This window comes from Tetrao urogallus (assembly GCF_951394365.1).
Source record: "Tetrao urogallus genome assembly, chromosome: 2".
NCBI classification, from domain to species: Eukaryota; Metazoa; Chordata; class Aves; order Galliformes; family Phasianidae; genus Tetrao; species Tetrao urogallus.
In genome coordinates this window covers 60,187,578-60,209,340 of record NC_136814.1, presented here as the reverse complement: position 1 = coordinate 60,209,340, position 21,763 = coordinate 60,187,578, and the positions used below count along the sequence as shown (strand labels likewise).

Sequence of the window (21,763 nt, the reverse complement as noted above, 5' to 3'; positions counted from 1 at the left end):
CCCTTGCCACCCCCGGGCCGGGGGAGCAGCCCCCGGCTCCGCTCGCCCTGCCTAGCGGCTCTTTCCGCGGCACCGGTAGCGGGGCGAGCGGCAGCCGTCAGCCCGCAGCCCCGTCCCCGGTGGCGGGCGGCGGCGCCTCCGCTGAGAGGCTGCGGGGAAGATGCGGCCCGGAGAAGCCCGCCGCGGGGAGGGCGCTATGCGGGAGAGATAACGCGGCTCCGCCAGCAGCCGGGGGCGTCGCGGTGCCGGCGGGGGGAGTCAGCAGCCCCCGGGACCCGGGAACCTCCGGAGCGGGCCGGAGAACGGCGGGACGCAGCCCGGCGGCGGGAAGCGGCGATTTGCCGTGCCCGGCTCCGCGCCTCGGGACCGGCGTGCGGGAGGCTGAGGAGCGCGGGCGGCAGCAGGAGGAGGAGGAGGAGGAGGAGGAGGAGGGCAGCGCCATGACTCACTTACAGGCAGGGCTCTCCCCTGAGACTCTGGAGAAAGCCCGGCTGGAGCTGAACGAGAACCCCGACACCTTGCACCAGGACATCCAGGAGGTGCGGGACATGGTCATCACCCGGCCGGACATCGGCTTCCTCCGCACCGATGATGCCTTCATCCTACGGTTCCTGCGGGCCAGGAAGTTTCAACACTTCGAGGCGTTTCGCCTCCTGGCCCAATACTTTGAGTACCGCCAGCAGAACCTGGACATGTTCAAGAGCTTCAAGGCCACCGACCCGGGCATCAAACAGGCGCTGAAGGATGGTTTCCCTGGCGGGCTAGCCAACCTGGACCACTATGGCAGGAAGATCCTCGTCCTTTTTGCTGCCAACTGGGACCAGAGCAGGTAAATGCGGGGCCACCTGCCTGCTTTTATCCCTTCTTCCCCAGGGGGATGTGTGGGAAAAGCTGTGCCAGAGCAGAGGGAGTGGGTGGGTGGATAGTGGGACACACGAGCAGGGCAGCAGCCTGGAGGTAAGGGAGGAAAAGAAATGTATTTGATGACTTAGCACCTCTTCAGCCCTTTCATCCTTTAGGTTCTGAATTTTTGGGAGCTGCTCAGGTGCTCTTCTCAGTCAGGTGCTTTGGGGTTTATGCCCATCTGCTTCCCCTTCACCACAGGGGTTGATATGGCAGATGCTATGCTCAACCCTGACAAAGGCTGGCTGCACTCATTGTGCTGGTCTCCCTGCTTCAGCACACACAGAGCTGCTCAGGTACAGTAGGACAAAGTGGGAGATACTCTTTGCAAATCAAGGGTGTCCATCATGGTTTTGGAACTGAGAAGTTTGCCCGTGCAAAAAGCTGAGGCTCCAAATCCTTTCCCTCATCTAAAGAAAGCCCTTTCTGAGCCACCTGGAAATGCTGGGATGAAAGTTACTAAACCATTTCTTTTCCCCACTCATGCTACTCTGAGTGTGAATCCACTTGCTGGTATGATCCAGGCATACAAAGCTCTGGTGGCAGGTTGAAGGAGGCTGATGCAGTCTCCAGAATAATCTCATTCTTCTGGGGACTGCTCTAGCCTGAAGATGACTTGGCAGGCTGGCCAGAAAACTGCCTATCATTAGGGCCCTTTCTTTTAGCTTTTGGCTGGGTATTATAAGACTGTCAGATGCCATGCCTATTTTCTCCTGCAGTCGTAAATCACCAACACAGCTTGACTTCAGAACATGTAAGTGTGTGCATCCATAAAGAGAGGACTCTAAAACCTGCAGCTTTGAGCACTGCATCTCTAGGCTTCTCCAGGGTCTTCAGTGCATGTAGATTTAAGATCTGCAGCACTTAGTGAGAAAATCAAAACACCTGCTAGTTGCCTTCACCCACATTATCCTATACAGACAACACAATCTGGGCAGTGGCAGTGCTGAGCACTGAGGGATCTCCCTCAGCTGCTTTGAAACGGGCAGGACACAAATGTTGATCATAGTGGATAGAATGGGTGCAGAAGTATAAGTGTTTGTGCAGGGCCCACCCACAGGCTGTCCATGGCCATTGTGGGAGGGGGCTCATTCTGCTCCCATTACCAGTGGGTGCTTCAGCTGGAGTGGATCTCTACCTGCTGTGCCTTTCTTCCTCCAGATAGAGTGGCCACATACATGCTGCCTGCCAGAGAAGCTTCCTTGCCCCTGCTAGCCCTTGGGTTGTACCCAGGGGTCAGAAAGTTGCTGTCTAGCACAAACTGAAACTGCACCCACCACCACACTGACCAGGAAAATACAGATGGAGGTGGGCAGACCTGGGGCCAGATCCTCACTCTGGTGTGGTTTTCTGGCATATGGAGCCACTGACGAGAAGTGATGAGCCAGGGTGATATGGCTGGGGACTCTGAGGAGCTTCATTGTCCTTCCTAGGGACCAGGTCAAATTCTTATTTTAAAAACAGCTCCACAAACTCTTAAAATCAGCAAAGGAGGAGTTAGCAGAGGAGTGGATGTTCAGGCCATTTATTAAATCATGCATCTACCATGAAGAATTTCCCATGTTTAAGATAGCATGGACTGCTAAATGCCATTATTTCTCAGTAATGAAGAAAATTCCTGAAACTTTCTGACGCTTTGCAGATCATCAGCACTTAATCAGATGAATGCCAAGAACTGGAAACCTACCCTAAGGAACCTGCTTTAGCAGGGGAGGTGGAGTATATGATCCCCTGAGGTCCTTTTCAACCCCTACGATTCTGTGGTTTTGTGTAACCTGAGCTCAGACAGATTAGCACTTCAAAAAACATATATATATATATAAATTGCCATGTGAATAGAATAACTTCATTTTCTTCTTAATTTTGATTGTGCTGATATTTAAATTGCAGGAGACCAGCTGACACAACAGTACATTTACTGTGATTTTTGTCCGTAAGTGCTGTTGGTACAATTCTTTATCTTACAACAGCAGAGTGACTGAGGTCCACCAGCATACCCAATGGCCATGTCTGCAGCAGAGCTCCTGCTCCTCAGCAGCACATGCCTCAAGCATGCTCTCCTCTGGCTGAGAGATTCATTTTGAGACCACAGCACAGACAAAGGGGAGAGCCCTGGAGCCTAGCTGTGGGGAGTGGCTTGCTCCGAGGCTCAGAACACATCAGCAACAGACCTGGGAATGAAGCTAGGCCACTCTTTCTTCCTAATTATCCATTTCCATTATCTGTTGTCCAGCAGCTGCATCTATGGGGTATTGTGTGGGGAGCACACTGAGGCTTCTGCACAGTATGTCTCAAGCTCATGCTCTAACTGATTTGAAATAGTGAAGCAAGTAAACAGTGTTCCTCTGACAGCAGTGCTGGGAGGATTCCTTTTCAAAGTTTGTTTTGTTAGGACCTTATTACATGCTTCATAAACTAAGTGAATAGAGCACAGCAAGTCTCCAAATTTATTATGGCCAGCATGGAACCATTAGAAATAAAAAGTTCTGAGGTTTTTTTTTTTTTTTTTTTTTTTTTTTTAAGATGAGTTTCAGACATGCTATAAGTAATTTATTTAGCATCAGTAGTCTTTATCATTTACACTGTTCCAATTAGAATGAAAAGCATGGGAGGCAAGAATTCCTATGGTAAAACAAACCCGTCTACTCAGTGTTAAATCATTAAATTAAAGCAGGGCCTGATAACTGTACCAGCTGTCCTTCCTTCTGAACAACTAAATCAGGATCAAGTAGCCCAAAAGCTTTCCAGACCCTGTTCACTCTCCATCATCCTTGCCAAGATGACACTTGGGGTAGTGGGATCAGCCTCCCATATGAGCTTCCAGGTCATGGATTCATATCTGTGTGTGGCTTGTAGGTGTGTATTTGCATTTGAAGATTCCACTTTTTCACATGTCCAGATGGTGAAGTTGTTTTGGGTTAATGGAATGAATAACTTCAGCTCTCACAGCAAAGGATCTTTTGCTGTTCATGTTCTTCAGTATGCTTTGTGGCATCTGTACACAAGCTCCTCATAAAATTGGTCCATTTTGATGCTATTTTCTTGAGCTCTTTCCTTGTATTAGCTATCTCAGAGATTTCCTAGAAAGTGCAGGAGACAAGTACACTAATTCATGGTTCTTGTCTGTGGTGTAGTGACCATGAAGCAAGGAAATCTGAGTGTGTATACCTTGTGTATATTTTGAGGGCTCTTCTTTCACTGAAATTGTGAAAAAATTATTAAGCCAGAACAGTAGATTAGAAGTGAGATGATGGCTCAGACTCAGATAGCTTTCTTCTTTAAGCCACAGTGGCACAATGGCTCATTTGAAAGAAATCTTTACTTGCCAAGACAGAGATGATACTAAAATACAAGTTGTGGATTCTATACGTGTTTGGCACTTTCAGGAGACATGTGGTTTAAATTCAAGCAAAGGATTTGTCATTTATGTCTTCTAGTTAACAGTTTGCGCCTTGAGTGACATAATCATTCCACCCAGTTTTAATCCTCAAATTAACTTAAAACTTTTTGATATTGTGGGTAGGATGGCAATTAAGACAATAGGATAACTGCCAAATTGGATTATCTGTTGTTCAATTTGAATGTGAACTGGCTGGAATCAAAATGTGTCTAAACATAAGATGTGGTGGTTGCCACCTATCACCAAAGATGTTTGGTATTAAAAACAGCTGTCCGCTAGATTTGACAAGACTTCTGTCTCCTGTGTTCTCCCTATCCCGTCCTTCTCTTGGCCATGTGGAAACCACAGTGGCTTCTGGTAGCAGAGTTAAAAGGTGAAAGATTGTAGTGAAGTACTACCAAGAATGTCTTCCAGACTGTTTTTCCTATAAACCATTTGAAAACTTTGATGCTGTTTGTATCCCTTAAAAAATTCTCATAGAACTATTCTGTAAATTGCTGCCACTGTTAAATAACGAGAGAGTGGGATGTTCAGCAGGTTGAGCTGTTCTGTTCTTGACAAATCAAGGCCTCAGTGAGTGATTACTCTAGCAGGCCTTGTTGCTGTAGAAATGGTAGCCCTCTTACATTTATAAGAATCACTGTCAGCATGGCTATTAACTTGTCAAGCCTTTCTAGCCTCATTGCCTCAAAGTCAACTGGAACAGAACATTTCAGGAGGCAGTAGAGCGTATCTACACGCTGGTCCCCACCTCATTTGAACTCAAGCTGGGGTTGACATAGAAAAGGAACATTACGAGTGTATTATGTATGTGATGATGTATTTTCAGCTTGTGTTACTCACTTTAACAGCCAGGCTAAAGAAGTTGTCTGAGCTCTTCATTGAATTAAGCATGACTCTATAAATAGAGGACATTAAATACATATAAATTAGCCATGAGTTCTAGATTATCCTAGGAATTAGTGGTACCTTGCTAGCTACAGAGTGTGCTGGAAGAGTCTGCTGGAACAAGGGAACGTTGGGCATAAATAAAGCAGGACTTGTCTGTGCCCAGCTCACCTCCAGGCTGCCTCAAGACATGCACAGCAGTAAGGCTGCTAGTGCACCCTGCTTCCAACAGCTCTGCAGCCAATGCCTTGGAACTGGGACCAGAGTGAAATGAGGGTCTCCTAAATAAGCACTGCAACTTAGCACACATCAGTAAGAATAAAATGATTGTGTCTTTTCTTCATATTTTGTTCTCTTTACATTAAAGGTTAACGTGTTATATTTTTTTCTTTTTGCTTTAAAGTATAGAAAAGCAGTCAGAGCCAATTTGTACCAAATTTATTTCACAGTCACTAGTAGCTCTCATCCTGCTTTTCTCCCTTTTCATTGGTTGTATTTCTGTATCTATATAGAATATAATTTCAGTGTGGAGTGAAAGCTTCAGCAGTGCAATCCCAAGGACTGGGAGTTAACGCTATCTTATCTAGAGAAAGGCTTTTTCTAAGAAAAATAAGCTACCTACTTGGAGTTTGTAGAAGTTGATGGTAATCTGCAAAATATTAAAGTAAAAGCCTGCATTAAACCAGTAATTTGAATATCACCTAAAAGCTGCAGTTTCTGCATCAGCTTTTACATAGTGCTCTCGGTGCTGTATTTCTGCAGAAATATAATTTATTAAATGCAGAATAATGTATATTTCTCAAACCAGTATACTGGTTTTTCAGAGGCTCACAATTCGTGAAGGATTGGGAGTTCAGCTTTTAGCTGTAAAGGTGCAAAGTACATTTCATCACACATCTCTGAAAGCTGAAATGGTAATTATTTTGGCAAATATTTCTATCAAGGTTTTGGCTGGAACAAAGCTAATTATGGGGAAGCACTTCCCTATGTGGAATAACTAATGCAGCAGTAAGATCACATGGCTGTTGTGAAAAACAGCTCCCAATTCTCAGATGTTATTTATCCAGGGTAATATTGCAGTTGTCTTACCTACTGGTTAAATTTCCAGTGCTTGTCTGGAGATTGGCTGTATCAGATAGTTTGTGTGAGATTATGTAAAGAAGTTCAGTGCCATTTGGGTTAGCTTGTGGTTGGCTGTAGGCAATGGAATAGCCATAGGTTAGCTTGATGTGTGTTTTTTTTGTGTATCTGAATCAAGTAAATTTTTCCACCTTCTGTTTATGTGGGATTTTCATGTCCCTAAAGCCCAGCTATGATTGGAGAGCACCTGTTGTGGTAAAGCCTGTGCATCCTGGTGCAAATGTGAGCAGTAGTAGCAGTGAGGTGAAATGCTGGACAACATGTAGCTGTCTGTACACAAATAAGTCTACTGTGTGAAAGCTTTACTATAGTTTCCTTAATCATATTTCATTTGCTTGGATTGTTCAGGTGGTACATTCAGTACTCAGCTTGCCATTTGCAGCACCTGAGATTTCATCTATCACACCAAGCTCACATTTCTGGCTTACCTCAGCATGTGTCCAGCAGAAAAGCTGCTTTAAATATCCATTAATGGATTTGTGTTTCTTGTCTGGTTTTCTGTACTGTACTTAAGTAATGTATCAGAAGCAGAAGAGGAGATCCATTACAGAATGAAAGATCACTCTTATTTCCAGCTAATTGCCCTAAAGCGTATTAGAGGGGGGAAACTTGGTTATCAATGTCAAGTCCCTGTGTAAACCTAATGTGGATTTTCAGACTTAAATGAGTATCTCAGATACTTCCCTTTGACAGAGAGAGTTGTTGCTTGCTTCTAGCTAGATATTTGTTCTTCAGGATGTTGTTTTCAACGAGAAAACAACCTTTTGTTTTTTACATTGGGTAAACATACAACATTGTCATTGTCACTGTAGACAGTATTTCTCACACTAAGCAAACATGCAATAGGCGATGGTGAATATACTATATATAGATTTGTGGAGACCCAGCCCTGTGGCTATTGGTTACTCTCTGTGGTGGCTGAAGTCCTCGTTGATATCTAACAGTTTTCCCACTGTCTTGAGCAATTTCAGGATATTATTAGGTACATACATACATATATAATTCAAGTATATATATATATATGTAAATAAATAAAGATGTACTGTTTACAGAACTGATCAAACAAAGCAAAGTAGCCTTTTGCCACCAGAGAGCCATTAATCTAAGGCATACAATATCTTTTTAAAGTCCCATAGGGAGAGTGTTTAGGGATCTATTGCAGGAAACTGGGAATCTTGGACTGGAGGTTGGTGTTTCCACTAGCCTCCTGCTTTGTGGAGCCCCTGTCATGGACAATAAGGTCACCTAAATAAGGTAGCACATACGGCAAGTGGGATTGAGGCTAACTGTATAATTTGAGTAATTCCAATTTATTTTTCTTGTAAATATGAGATCTGATAGAAGGTCTGCCTAAGGCTGAGATATTTGTAAATAGCTGCTGTCACATTGCCTCACCTGGGGATGCTTTCCTTCTCTGTGCCACCTTTCCCCTTGGAAGATCTCTTACAGAGTGTATTTCTATCTAATTTTATATTAAAAAATACTAATTCTGAGACATGCCCCATTGGTTTTGAAGGCAGTTGGGCACTCTCCAGCCCTGCCCCTGAACCCAAACACAATGCTGTGTACCTCACCCCCTCAGACAAAGTATGCTTTGATCCTAATTCTGGCAGTTATACAAGACATTGACCGTACAGGGGAACTTCAGTACTCTTCTTGATTAGGCATCCCCTAATGTCTTTGCATGCCTGTGCTGTAGCGGATAGGTTAACTGGTGACTCAAGGTGCATTAAGACCATTTTAGTGCCAGTGTAATCTTCTATAGCCTTCCTGCTGCAGAACACCCTGAACATATCTCATTTCACTTCGGTCAGGAAAGAGACGATGGATGATTTCATTTTTCCTCAAGTCACTTTTTACACTACGGAGTTGTGGATATTTGTTGCTTGTTCAGAGACATCAACAGCAACTTTGGCATTTCCGCCTCCCTAATGGATGTTGCATGCAGCAATTGGGCTAGGGGAGCTGTTTTGCCTGGAGAGAGGGAGAGAGCATCAACTGGGCCAAGCCTGAGGCACTGTCTGTGCCTGTGGGAAGCTTTACCCAGGTTTGCTTCACTGTACCTTCTGCAGAAATGGGGTCCTGGGATTACAGCTCTTTGATCTCCCTGTGGAAAAATTTCCATTTGCAGTAATGGCCTTTTCTTTTTTCTTTTTTTTTCTTGCCAAAAGGAAATAGAGAATTTCAGAATTTTGAGGACTTCCATAGGGAAATTACAGAGAAGAATTTTTCTTCTGCAGTTCTCTCTCTCTACTGGAAAAATCTGAACAATAAAAGGGACATACAAAACTACCTGCAAATGTGAGCTCTTTGAACAGTAAAAAATTAGAAAAAAGTGACTTCTCAGAAAAGTGGAAAATAGAGAGAGGAGAATATGAAAACTCTTATCCTAGTCAACCAAACCAAATTCAAATCAAAGAAAGAGTTTTTAAAATGAAGAGAAATATCATAGTAAACAATAGTTCCCCTATTCTTTTCAGAGGAAAACAAGCTTTTTCTTGTTGACTTGAGTTAGGCTGACATTAATTATCCCCTTTCCCGGGACTGTGTAGTCAGGAGATTCCTCAACTTTTATTAGGCTAAAACAAAACTACGTGGAAAAATGTGAGAAGTTAGCTGGATCAGACGGCTATCACTTTTTTTCCTTCTTTCAAAACATAGTATTGTGTATAATGGAACAGTGCACACACTGTATTAAAAGAAGTAGCATTTAATATAATTTAATGCTTTATTGAAATAGGCATATGTACTTTTTGCTGGATATACAATATAGTGGAGATTTCTCTGAAAGTTCAGAACATTGAGAACTTCTGTGTTTGATAATGTCACAGGGCCTTATTGAAAGGACCAGAGACACCAGAGAAAGGCTATTACTCTTAACCAGAGGCACTCCAACCCTATTGTATGTTACTTTCCAGTTTTGAGATCCTTGAGGCTCATTACAGATCAGCCTTCTTTGTAGATTTAAGAGAAAACATTACGGGTAAGAGGATCATGTGGAAATTCCATTTTTTAATAGGGTAATTTTGGGAGGCTATTTTTTCAATTATTTGAAAAGAAAATATAGGAGGAAACTTTGGATCTATGTTTCTGGTATTAGACTCAGATTTGATATAATTATGATTTCAGGAAAATACTATTTGTATACATTTGTACAGACATTTGAGATAATATCCAGAATAATTAGGCAGTCTCCTAGAAAAAAGTTCAAATTTGCTTTTGGTGTTTCATATTCTTGTATTCTTTTGGTTGGCTGATGGTCTAGATATATGTAATCATTCCTCAGAGGATGAAGTCAACTAACCAAGCTTTTGAGATCTTCCTAAGCTTACATATCCACGACTTCTGAAGTTATGTATGCTGTTGGACTCTGGATAAACAGTGCAAAGGAGGAATGTTCAGAACTTCCACCATACCTTGATGTACATGGCTTAACCGATTCTTGCTTTCACATTCACAGGTACACACTGGTGGATATTTTGCGCGCCATACTTCTTTCTTTAGAAGCCATGATAGAAGACCCTGAGCTTCAAGTGAATGGATTTGTTTTGATTATAGACTGGAGCAACTTCACCTTCAAGCAGGCCTCCAAGCTCACACCAAGTATGCTTAGGTTAGCCATAGAGGGCCTTCAGGTAATATTCTTCTTTCTTTCTTTTCCCAATTCTTTTTTTTTTTTTTTTTTATTTTTGGCAGTTCATTGTAAATCTGGAAGGCTAAGAAAGCACCAAAACAAAAACAAGAATTATGCATCCTTCCAAATAGCAAGGCTCTTAGCACCTTAATGTATCTTCAGACAAATTACAGTGGAGGAAGCTAATATGTGAGCTCAGTCTGCTAACTGCACTAAGTCCTGGCATGTAGGCTCCTTCTTTGCCATAAATAAGAGGGAATATCTCTGTCTTTATCCCAAAGTGACTGTCTTCCTGCAAATTCAGACCATAGCTTCTGCAGCTGCAACTTAGAAACAATCAGTTGATTTGTCATTCTGAACGGGCTAATGGAGTGTGGGGTGCTGCTGCCTTGCTAGGCCATTTGTTTTGTTGGCTGTACTGGAGACAAACTCACACTATATCAGTTGGCCTGAAAAGTGTGGGACAGATAGTATTTACTCATGGAAAGGCCAGCATGTGCTTGACTTTTTATTGGGTTAGGATTAATTTGAGTGGCATCTTTTAGGACTGAGTATGCTGTGATTTAAATTTCTTTCTGCTCCTTCTACATGTACTTTACGTGGAACAGGCACAAACGTGGAAAACATACTGTTGACTCCTGTGGTTTTTTAATGCTTATTAAAATTAAAAACTGGAATCCATGAAGTGGTTGTTTCCTGTAGAATCTTGAGATACTGTGTTAAAAATACCTGTAATTCACTACTAAACAAGGTAGTGTACTTTGATTTTTCAAGGACGTATACTTATTTTCTGTGATATTTTCATCCTTTTTATGTTTTTATTACTTATAAAGCAGAATAGCAACCTCAACTTTGAACTTGCTTCTTTGATATTGAACTTTGATATTGCTATTTTGAAGAAACATGTATAGCAGTAATTTGGAGTTTTGATCTAAATCTTCAAATGGCTGAAAGAGTACTCAGCCTGCTGTTGCACACAGAAAGGTAGTGACAGTCATTAATGATGATTTGAATTTTCATTTTGTTGTGCTTACTTATGCAATGGTGTACTTACATAGTTTCAAATGTATATCACAAAGCAGCAGTGGGATCTGTGCTTTAAAAGTCCTGTTTTCTTCTATTGCTTTCAACATTGTTTTCTTCTTTGTGTTGCTTTTCAAAGTTAGCAGTTGTTTTCTCATTTAGATCATGAATAAATACTTCAGTACTCCTTGCTTTTAAATTATGGTGTCTCTTCTTGTACTTTAACCAGAGGTTATTTTGAGGATGTCAGTGGATAAGTTAGTTGGACTCTTAAACTGTGTTCTCACGGCATTAGTTGTTTCATTGCTGAGTTGAGGTGAAGTCCATTTGATTAGTTTACCCATCTGGAGACAAAACAGTCCCCAGTTTTGTATGTGCTAATATCCTCAATCTGACAGTGGTAAGCACCTAGGGCATTATTTTCTCACTGTCTCCAGTCTTGTTGACTTCAGGTAAGTAGAGATGCAACTCTATGTAGATTTATCTTGGAATCAATGAAAAGGGCTCAAGCCAATTGCATTGATCATCTTGGACAGCAAACCTCCCTTCAGAAATAATTATGATGAGGAAAAAAAGAAGAGAATATCTTGGTAGAAAGATTATGCAGAGAAACCCTGGGCAAGGGATGCATTTACTTGCATCTTCTTGCAGCATTTAGTGCCTAAAATATTCCATTTCCTTACACTCTATAATGATTGCCTTTTATTTTTAACAAAAATTTGTAGCAGAAACATAATTCTGAACAACATTAAAGTAAGAAGCACTGAGGTAGTGTGAAGAAGAATAAAAGCAGCTCAGCCACACAATTTATTTGTGATCTTTGTAAATACTCTCTGTTTAATCACAGAAATAGAATTTACTTTGGCTTATAAGATTTAACAGGGCTCAAGATGCTTAAAGTTACCACTTAGAGAATTTAAATATTTTTCTTACTTGGGTGGGAAGGGAAAATGGGATTAGTGACCACTATATTTGATATTAACCAAGTCTCTTTGCCTCCTCAATGAAATCTACTAAATTTGCATTTTATTTGGTTAGCTTTCATTATGAATAGAATATGGCAAGTTCCAAACTGAACTTACTACAAGCTATGGCATTTCCAGGCTCTTCATAACTGTTTATTTTTCAAGAAATGTCTATTGAAAGTATAATAAATAAATACATACAGTTTTCCACTGTATGCAGGCTCTGCTTTACACTTTGTCTACATGTATGTGTTAAATGGGAGCATGAAAAGAATCATGCCCCTGATTTACTTGAATACATTAGAAAAATATTAAAAGCACATGCAGTTGCTTTCAGGAAAATAACCTTTTGGCTATGGAATTTTTTAATCTTAAAGGACAGTGATTATCTGTGATTCAGCAATTAACTAATATGAATTTCTAGCATATCCATTCCAACTGTGCCGTGCCATCCAGCTGGTGCAGTGTAGACCGCTTTTGATTTTCAGATCAAAGGGGATTACTAGCCAAGAAACGGTTATTGTCTCCTGTGGAGGTTGAGGCAGTTGGCTGGGATTCTTGACACTGCAGTCCTGGCTGATTCACCGGCCTTGTCCTTGTGGAAAAGAGCAATACACTTCACTGTGGATGCAAGTGGGTGTGGGATTTATGTTGTTCCTAGTCAGTGAGAAAGAATTTAAACTTAGATTCCTTATCTTTTCTGTAATGAAGGATAAGCTCATAAGCAAATGTAACATGTAGTATTCTATTTTCTGAGAATGGTTTGTCTGAGTTAGGTAAATATGAGTACCTAAAAGCTCAAGGCTGTGAAATCTGGGCAGAAGGAAGCATCAAATACACAAGAGTGAAACTCTTAAACTCATGTCCTGACTTAGCACCTGGCAAAGTACTGACTCTTGCCAGAGTATTCAGTCCTAATCTTTAGGTGCCCCAAAAGGGAGTTGGCTTTGATGATTTCTTGATGTCCCTTCCAACCTCTGCAATTCTGTGATTCTGTGCAATTCTGTGATTCTTTATCCCTTACTTTTTTCTGTTTTCATAGCTTGGAATACTTGGGCAGAAGGAAGAAAGAGGTTCTAGGTATGATTCTTTTATTTGTGATAGCTGCTTTATAGCTACTTGGGCTTTTATTATTCATCAGGGCACCGTTGTTTTCAGAAAGAAGTTAAAAAACCGTGTCAAAGACTAAAAATTCAATTTCAAAATTATATTGAAAGTTTTTTGCAGACTGGAAAGTTGTGGGCATACACGAAACGCTCTGTGTGATGGCTGATTAACTGATAATTAGGATTTTAAAAACTTGGACTCTAAATCATTCTTGAATACTTTATTTCTATTTAGCTCACAGTAGTGCTTGTAAACTGTATACAGATTGATTTTGCACGTTCCCATACAGATAGGTTTTGCAAAACTGCGTAAGTATCGAAGGCTGAATATTAATGCATTTTGCCTAAGTGAAAAACTGGGGAACAAGAGATAATACACGTTTACACTGCAAACTGAACATATATGGGGACAGTCAGTACTGTCGCAGAAGACAGAAGACTTTCAAATTGAGGATTTTTACAGGGAGACAGTGAAAGCCTTGTGGGGACAAGGCAGGCCGTTCAACTGATCATGACTTCTTTTTGTAACAGAGGGAGGATTCACAAGCTAAAACAAACTGGTTACTGTGAACATGAAAATAAAACAGAAAGATCACAGAGGCAGCATATTTGCAGCTACTATAGCTATCCAAAACATCTTTCAGTCAGCTGTTCTTGTGAATTGTGAGCATAATATCCCCAGTCAGATTTGCCTCAGTAGTGTAAAGTGGAAGTAAAAGAGACCAGAGCATGTAGAATCCGGTGATGAAAAGGACAGGGCTTTCTATGCCCATTTTCTCTGAATATAAACTTCATTAGTATCTTACAGGGAGTCCGATCTGAACATTATGGTTGGTTCGTTTTCATTTTATTAAACATCCATATACAGTGCTGAAATTTAGTCATCTAGTTCTGTATTACATCTGTGCAACAAACAATTTGTCTGTCAGGATCTACTAGAACAAAGAGCCTCTGAAAATACTATTTTTTTTTTCTTTTTTTAAGGTTTGCTGGCTATTTGCTGTGAAAAAAGAGTGGGCTGGAGCTGATTGTTAATGCTGGCTCTTCACCTGATGTTTGGATAGGCTAAACCCGCCAGTTAAGAAAGCTTGAGTGCATTTGCTTACAGGCATGTCCATATAGACACAGCTGTTCTTCAGCACGATCCATGTTGTTAAAAACCTATTATTTGAAGGCAGACTAATTCATTTGCTTGCCAGATTTTGTTATGATGCTCATCAATAAAAGGCACTGTATTCCTTTTTAATGTTAATATATTTATTCACACAAACACACTTTAAAGATATGGGGATACTCTTCTCTCTCTCTCTTTTTTTCTCTCCAGGTGAGAGCTATTCCACTGAAAAATTACTGCTAAAAATGTCTACTAATTTGTGGTGCCCACTGTGATCTTGTTTTTGTGCACTTTTAATATTTTCCCTGTCCAGCTGCCTTTGACTCTCAGTGAGGAGGAAGATTTGAAGATTTGATCCTGAACTGTCAAGCCAGGAGCCTGGATTCTAGCATTATGTAAATTTAAAGTTTCTTATTAATTGCTCTTTGCATCTGTCTCTATGTGGGCTGCTACCTCTTTGAAATAAGTGGTAGGAAGCAACAAAACTTTCTCCCCAGAAATTGTATTTTGCTGAAAGCCACAAGGACCTGTAATGGGGTTAAATATCCATCCTGCAAATTCTGCTGCTGGAGTTAGTGGAGTAACTGACTGTAGTGGTTTGTCATCCTCTTTTTGAAGCAGTATGAGGAAGAGAGTGGGCACTTTGCCATTGTTTCGCAGCTATTTGCTGTAAGCAAGGCTTGATGAGTTGTGAGGATCCTGGCTTTCATTCAGACTCCTTGATCTAGCTGGCAGATTCTTAGGCCTGTTCCTTCTGCCCTCTTCCTCCGAGCCTTTGTCCCTGTCCTGCCACTGCCTTAATTCCTTATCCCACTCCTTTCCACATTGTCTTATTTTGTACCAGTCTTCACTGATGTCTTGGTGTCATGCTCTGAAATCTCAGCTGCTGTGGGTGATTGCATGGCATGGTAAGATCATCCCAGATTCCTAAGGAGATCTCAGCCTTTTCTTGTCCCTCTGTCCAAATATTCTCCACATATGGTATCTAGTCAGCTTCAAATCTCCTTACTGCTTCCCTGTAACCAGGGTTCTCATTGCTTTTTGTGTCACTCTGGAAAGCAACATTAGAGAATGAGTCCTGATCTCTTCATGTATGAAATAAACGAGGCCTCTGGCCACAAAGCTGTTAAAGAAACTGTCCTTGCAGTTGCTCAGTCTGAAGCTGGTCTGTTTGATATAGATGACTCAGAGCTCATTGGGCCTGGAGACAACAGGAACGTCTGGCAGAGGTAGTGGAATGACACTGCATGATCAGGGAAGATATATCTGAAGATTTCTTCTGCTTTAACAAGCTAGCCACGATTAGTGTAAAGGCCAATGAAAATAGTTACCAACTCCCCATCATCCTGTTAATAGAGAGAAGCATCCAATTAATATTATTGCTGCTTGAGAGAAAGAACATAGAAGAGATTTTTTCTATATGTACACACTACCTCTTTCATTAGCCTTTGTTAAACGCTAATGACTTTTCATTTTTCTTTTTTAATTTGGGAAACTGAATCTATCTGTATTAAATATTGATAATAAATAAATTGCCTCAGTTAAGCTAAAGAGTTAGAGTTATGCTAAGGTGAATGCCACCAGCATGAAAAAAGAAGGGCTTGCATCATAAGCTTGGCAAAGGGAATTAACTCTTGGTTCCATCATTGTCTTCCTGTCTCTAGTAGACCATACTCAGTGAATACATGGTTATGACCATTCCTCAATTTTAAAATATATAATAATTTTTTGAAATGATTTTCTTCAATCAAGACTTAAATATTTCTCTTTGCTTGCATATCGTAAGTTTTTCCATATCAGAAATAAAACTAATTTGTTCTAAATTGTAAAGACAGAGACAGAAGACATGTTTTAAGGTCATAGTTCACCTTCCTCGTAAGGCATGATTAGCTCTCATGTATTATATTTTCAACTACTTTGCACAGTTTAATGTAAAGGCTTAAAGGCAGGTATGGCTCATTCTTTGGAGACCTTTCCACAGCTACTTTCTCTTCAGATTTTCTCTCAGTGCTAATCCTTATTTTTTTATTTTGTAATGTCACCCCCTATAAACCCTTCGTTATTTCATCAGATGCTGTTGGGTCCAAAGCAGAAACTGGTGTGTGAATATCTGTTTTTGATTCACAATAAGGCAAAAAATTGCATTATTTGATGAAGTATCTGCAGCAACAATGATGTGGAATCAGAACCTAAGGAGATTCTTCCTGTCTTGTTTGCCAGAGGGGATGTAAGATTTGTGGTCTCTTTCTTAGTATGAACATCAGCAAAATCCTTCTTATGTTTGGAACTTAAATTTGCTTTTTGTTAAAGTGTTCAGACTGCCTATGTTATCTATCTATTTTTTATGTACTTCTTCTAGTTTTACCTCAGAAAGATATGTTGGATCATTTTTGGAATTATTTTCTGATATTAGTATAACCTTTGTTTTCTGTGACACAAATCCTCTGTGATCTTATTAGGCTGTGCACAGTTGGCTTTCTGTTACTGTCTTCTCTACGTGGTGTCTTTGCACATCATCCCTGTCTTATTAACTAAACTGTCAGTGCTCTCTCCCCAAAATATTATAGTGCAATTTATTGTGATTGTTTTGTTCATTCATTTATTTTTCTTATCAAGGGTTCAGTTCCTATAAAAATTATTTTTTTTTAGTCCAATTTAATTCAGTTTATAAGCAAAAATTTGGCTTTGGTTATAAGTGGTTGTCATATGGGAAAAACTGCAAACGTTCCTAATGTTGAAAAAGCACACATGGGAGACTTCCTTGGGTGAACTGCTACAAAAATGTGTAATTATATTGTTTAGCTGGAGATGTTTTTTTCTCATCTTATGTTTCATAATCATAAAAAATTAGAATGGTTTGATTCTCATTTGTTTTAATTGCTGCAACTGTGTTTAAATAGGTGTTACTCTAGTGCTCTAAACTCACTCAGGATCTGCAAGTTTAGATTTGTAACATGTAAAGAAAACTACATTTTAAAGGAAAAAATAAGTAAAAGAAAAACAACTTGGATAATATATCAAAAAAGAACAGCAAAACAAAACAACAGCAATAAACCCACAGAAAAGAAACTAACCAAAGGCAAAACAGATTTCTCCATTCATTTCCTGCGTATTCTGTGAAGATTGAAAGAAGTTCCTAAAAAGCAATTTCGAGTTATTATTGTGTAGAATGGAAAAAGAATGCTTGTAATCCATTCCAGTGTCTTCTGCAATGAAAAAGAATGAGCACTAATGTTTGTCTAAATGTAATGAATATCCGAACATGGATGTGGACTGAGCTCTGAGATGGCTGCACTTATCTTTCGTTTTGTGGAGGTCTGAGTGTAGATTCAGTAAAAAAAAATACATGTAATCCAACACTCGAAACTGGTAAAGTCCTGTGTCAACATCTCACCCCAGACAGTTCTGGCTATGCTATAATGCTTACTGCTTCTTGGATTAGATTGAATGTGGTGCCTCACAGTTTAGGCCTGAGTTTCAACTATAAGTAGGTACTCATTGTTATGGCTGACTCGAATAACATACAATCTGAGGTTAAAGAATGTCTTCAAATGTATTTGTTAATATCTTGCTTGTGTAAGTTGGTTCTTAGGAATCTGTTAAACATTCTGGAAGAACCCAGAAATCCAGAAAGCTGAATTTCAACTTTCTGCACTTCTGCACTAAAATTTCTCTCTAAAATAGGTTTTTAAAGCTACATTGTCATACCTGTGATAATTAGCCTGTTTCACACCACCAAATATTATCAGTGGCTTTTAGCTTTGCTTGGTAATCACACCACCACTACATGGTGACTTATATGTTAGCTCAAGACTCCAGCAAGATATTTGCATTACAAGGTGATTCAGTTAAGTAGTTACAATTGATGAGGGATTATATATCACTGTGGAGCTGGCTGAGCCCTCTACCCACTTGTTTTCCCATTCTTTCTCTTTGGTGGTTTTAAGTTAGAATTGCAAGTAAGGTTTGCTGAGTCTTGCTTTTCAAATCATTTTATTATGAATATTCAGCAATTGATTTTCACTGGAAAACCTGAGGGCATCTTCATACTATTGCTATCAGTATGATCCAATTCTGTTCTCCACAGAAATTCAGCAGGGGTGCAATTTAATGAGACCAGTGAAAGAAATCTGACCTCTTTATTTATAGAACACTAATTGATCAGGGTAGCTGTAGTAAGAGGAAACTTCAGAGAAAATCAATGCTGTATCAAATGAAAGTAGCACTCAAGCCCTTAAAGAGAGGTGCATGGAAAGCCAATTAAGTATGAATCTATTTGATGATCCATGGGAAAAGCTAGGACCATGCTTGTTCTTACTTCAAGTTACAGGAAATAAATCAAACTAAATAGTATCTAACTTACAATGTTATCCTTGTGATATATTTTCCTCTTCATCCTGTTGATATTCTCTCCCATTAAATCTTGATGAATTATATTGCTTTCATATGGAAACCTTAAAGCATTTTCTTTTAAGAGCCTACCTTTGACTGCCTTATGCAATTTTTGTAATGAGATCTGATATCCCTTCCTGAAGATAGCAGCAATATTGCATCATGAGTGCGCAGCCTCTTGGTTTTCTATCTAGGACTCTGTCACAGTCCAAAGTCTCAGGGGTTTCACTTAAATGCAGGGAGAATGTGATTGTTTTATGTTCATTTTCATTCCTGTCATCCAAATACTACCAAAGTTCTGGTAGATACAAAACTTAATCACATATATTATTGCTGGTGTTTCTCAAAGATGATGCAACGTGTTTGCAGCATATGCAGATGTTTGCTCTCTTTTCTAATTGCATTTTTTTCTTCTTGAAATCTGCTAGAAGTCCTGATCAAACCTCTATGCTCCATTACGAAGAATTAAAAAAAATAAAAATAAAAATAAAATACAGAGCAAAAGGGAGAATTACTGCTTATGCCTTACACACAAAACTGTTCCAGCTAGTAGCATGTGTCTCTCTTCCTTTGGTGCTTAACTGTGTTTGCAATTAAATGGATAAAAACCTTGCTTTCTTTTACAGTATGTATAATATAATGCATTCATTCATTTTCTGAGGAAGAATTCACATGCTTTTTTTTTATTCAGTAGCATAATCAAAGACACTGCATTAAGGAGTTGTTGTATAAATAATTCTGTTTTTCTGCTTTTGATTGGGAAAGGAGTAAATAATCTGTACCTTCCATGAATGCTGAATTTCTGTGGGCTAAGTTAATATCATGCCAACAACTGAGTTAATAATGCTGCATTTTTAGTTCATTCAGTTTTAAGCATAGGTAATGACATAGGGTTGTGCTTTAATTAGCTGGATGAATAATGTCAAAAATATTGTCAATTATCAATATGGTTTTCATCTTTCTGTAAGCCCTGGTTGGAATCTAGTTCCCAGTGACATCAGCAGTTGCCGTGGTGAAGTTTCATAAGCTACTCTTTAATCTTTCATCATATCACAGGCTAAGGAAGCAGACATGAAGACTCAGATGAAAAAAAAAACCAACCACATACATTTGTAGCATTGATGTATTCTCTGAAAAAGTATAAAAGGCATGTCTCTGTGTTTTTAGAAAGAAAAATTTGCTGCGTTGGTGAGCATACTATCAACCACATATATCATCTACACAACACCGTGAAAACATAATTTGTAGGATGTAAGCAGAGCTGAAATGTGTTGTGCTTGAGAGCAGTCAAAAGCAAGGATGACACCAGGGCCTGAATAGTGATAAATAGCTTGGTGCTGTTATGCACAGTGTTGGAAAATGGAGGTAAGGATGATAAGTTTAGCAGCTCTTCTTGATACATTGGACTTTTGGTAAAAGTGGAACATTGTTCAGTTCTAGGCGAGATAAAACAGTGTAGTTTTAAATTACTGAACAGGAGTCTGGGGAAATCTCCATGTAATCTACCAACATGGAGATGTTTGAGTTCATATCTGTGGAGTTGTGTGTCCTGGCTGACACATAGCGAGAGAAGTGGAAGGGACTGAGGGTTGAGTACTTTCAGCCCATATGAAGAAAGACTAAGAAACAACCTCAGGAAAAGATAGAGCAGGAAGGAAAGCCAACAAAGCAAATAAAAATTGTGATCAAGTGTAATACTAGTTTTCTGTGGGAGGACAGGCTACAGAGTCTGACTTTCATTAGGACCTCTGAATGCAGAACAGTGAAGAGCTATAGAGCATCTTAAGGATACCAAATGAGCAATGTGCACAGTTAGGAGGGCAAATGGAAAGTAGACTGCGACTATGTCTGTTGCACTGAGCTGAATTAAGAGTAGAAGTATCTGTATCAGCAACGAGGAACACAAAAGCATCATCTAAATCTTTCATTTAGAACAACTCCCTGAAATAGCAATTTGGTTCAAAATGTAATTGTCTCATTCTATGCTGTTTTGCCTACATCACTGTCTAGAACTTTAACGTGCTTGTGTCATTACAGCATTGTGGCTTTAAGAATACCATCATTATAATTGTCATTTGCACCATTCTTCTCTGCAGTTTGTTTCTGGATAGTTTTTACTTTACCTAAGCTTTGTACTATACCTAAGCTAGGAACCACTGAACAGAACTGGATGCCAATCCAGAGTTTGTCTGTGTGCTTTTCAATCTGTGATGTGGCTCCTTTTTGGGAAAAGAAATACAGTTACAATTTCGTAGTTGTTTTGCCACACTAGAAATGAAGTGATGATAATTTTACAACTTGGAAATGGAAAAGATGTTGAAGAGGCAGTAAAGAACAAGGCTACAACTGTTCTACTTCATTTTGCAAATGCATTAATTGAGAAAAAAACCCTAGAAAAGCCAAATTGAAACTTTTTTTTTTTTTAAACAGACCTTGATGTTGAAATTGATTTCCTTTAAAATCATGAGGTCTAACTCACAAGACTTATGTTTTCCCTGAGGCTTTTCTTTCCTGGAAAGGTTTTTGGCAATTTTAACTTAGTCAGAAGTAGAACATTAAGCAGTAATTTATGTTGTATAGCATTGTTTCCTAAAGAACTACCTTCTCACACATAGGTCCATACTGGTGAAACAGTGCTGAATAGAATTTAAACAGGTCTTAATAGAAGAAGTTATCCGTGAGAGAATGCTGTTGCATTTTTTTACCAGCACCAGCTTGACACTTGTGTCCTTGAAAAATACTGCTTGTGTGCGTGACAGACTGCTACAGGACTGGGACATAGGTTATTGCTGTGAGATGGGAGCCTTTCGGAAATCCTCTGAGTCAGTGGTGCCATCTGTCTCTATTCCCAAAATTAGTCTGGAATGGTGCGAGCAAAGTTCTGTCATGCTATTCAGCTTTTTATTTGGCATTCCAGAGCTTGGATCAACTGCAGGCTGATGGGGAGGCTGGTTTAGAATAACTTGTTTTGTTCCATAATCTGCAGTGAACTCTGGGCATAATCTGCTTTGATTCACATATTGTATTATAGGAGACATTTTTCTGCTAAGTGGAACTTTTTTTTTTTTTTTTTTTGCCATTAGTGCATCAGACTGGGCTACATGCTGTTTTCTGTTTACACCTCCTCACTTAGAAGTTTGTTTTTGTTTTGAACACAATTAAAAACTACAAAGGAGATTCAGTCAGACTCATTTAGAA

General features: G+C 39.7%; 1 protein-coding gene across 1 annotated transcript in view; it reads left to right on the top strand.

Annotated features, from left to right (window-relative positions):
* Positions 1-440: 440 nt before the first annotated feature.
* Positions 441-21,763, top strand: part of CLVS2 (clavesin 2) — a gene marked incomplete at both ends in the record, with an annotated part of 47,565 nt that continues 26,242 nt past the window's right edge. Inside the window, 2 exons of the mRNA XM_079532623.1 lie at positions 441-829; positions 9,792-9,966. Coding sequence (XP_079388749.1) covers positions 441-829; positions 9,792-9,966 — 564 coding nt within the window. The remainder of the gene's footprint in view (positions 830-9,791; positions 9,967-21,763) is intronic.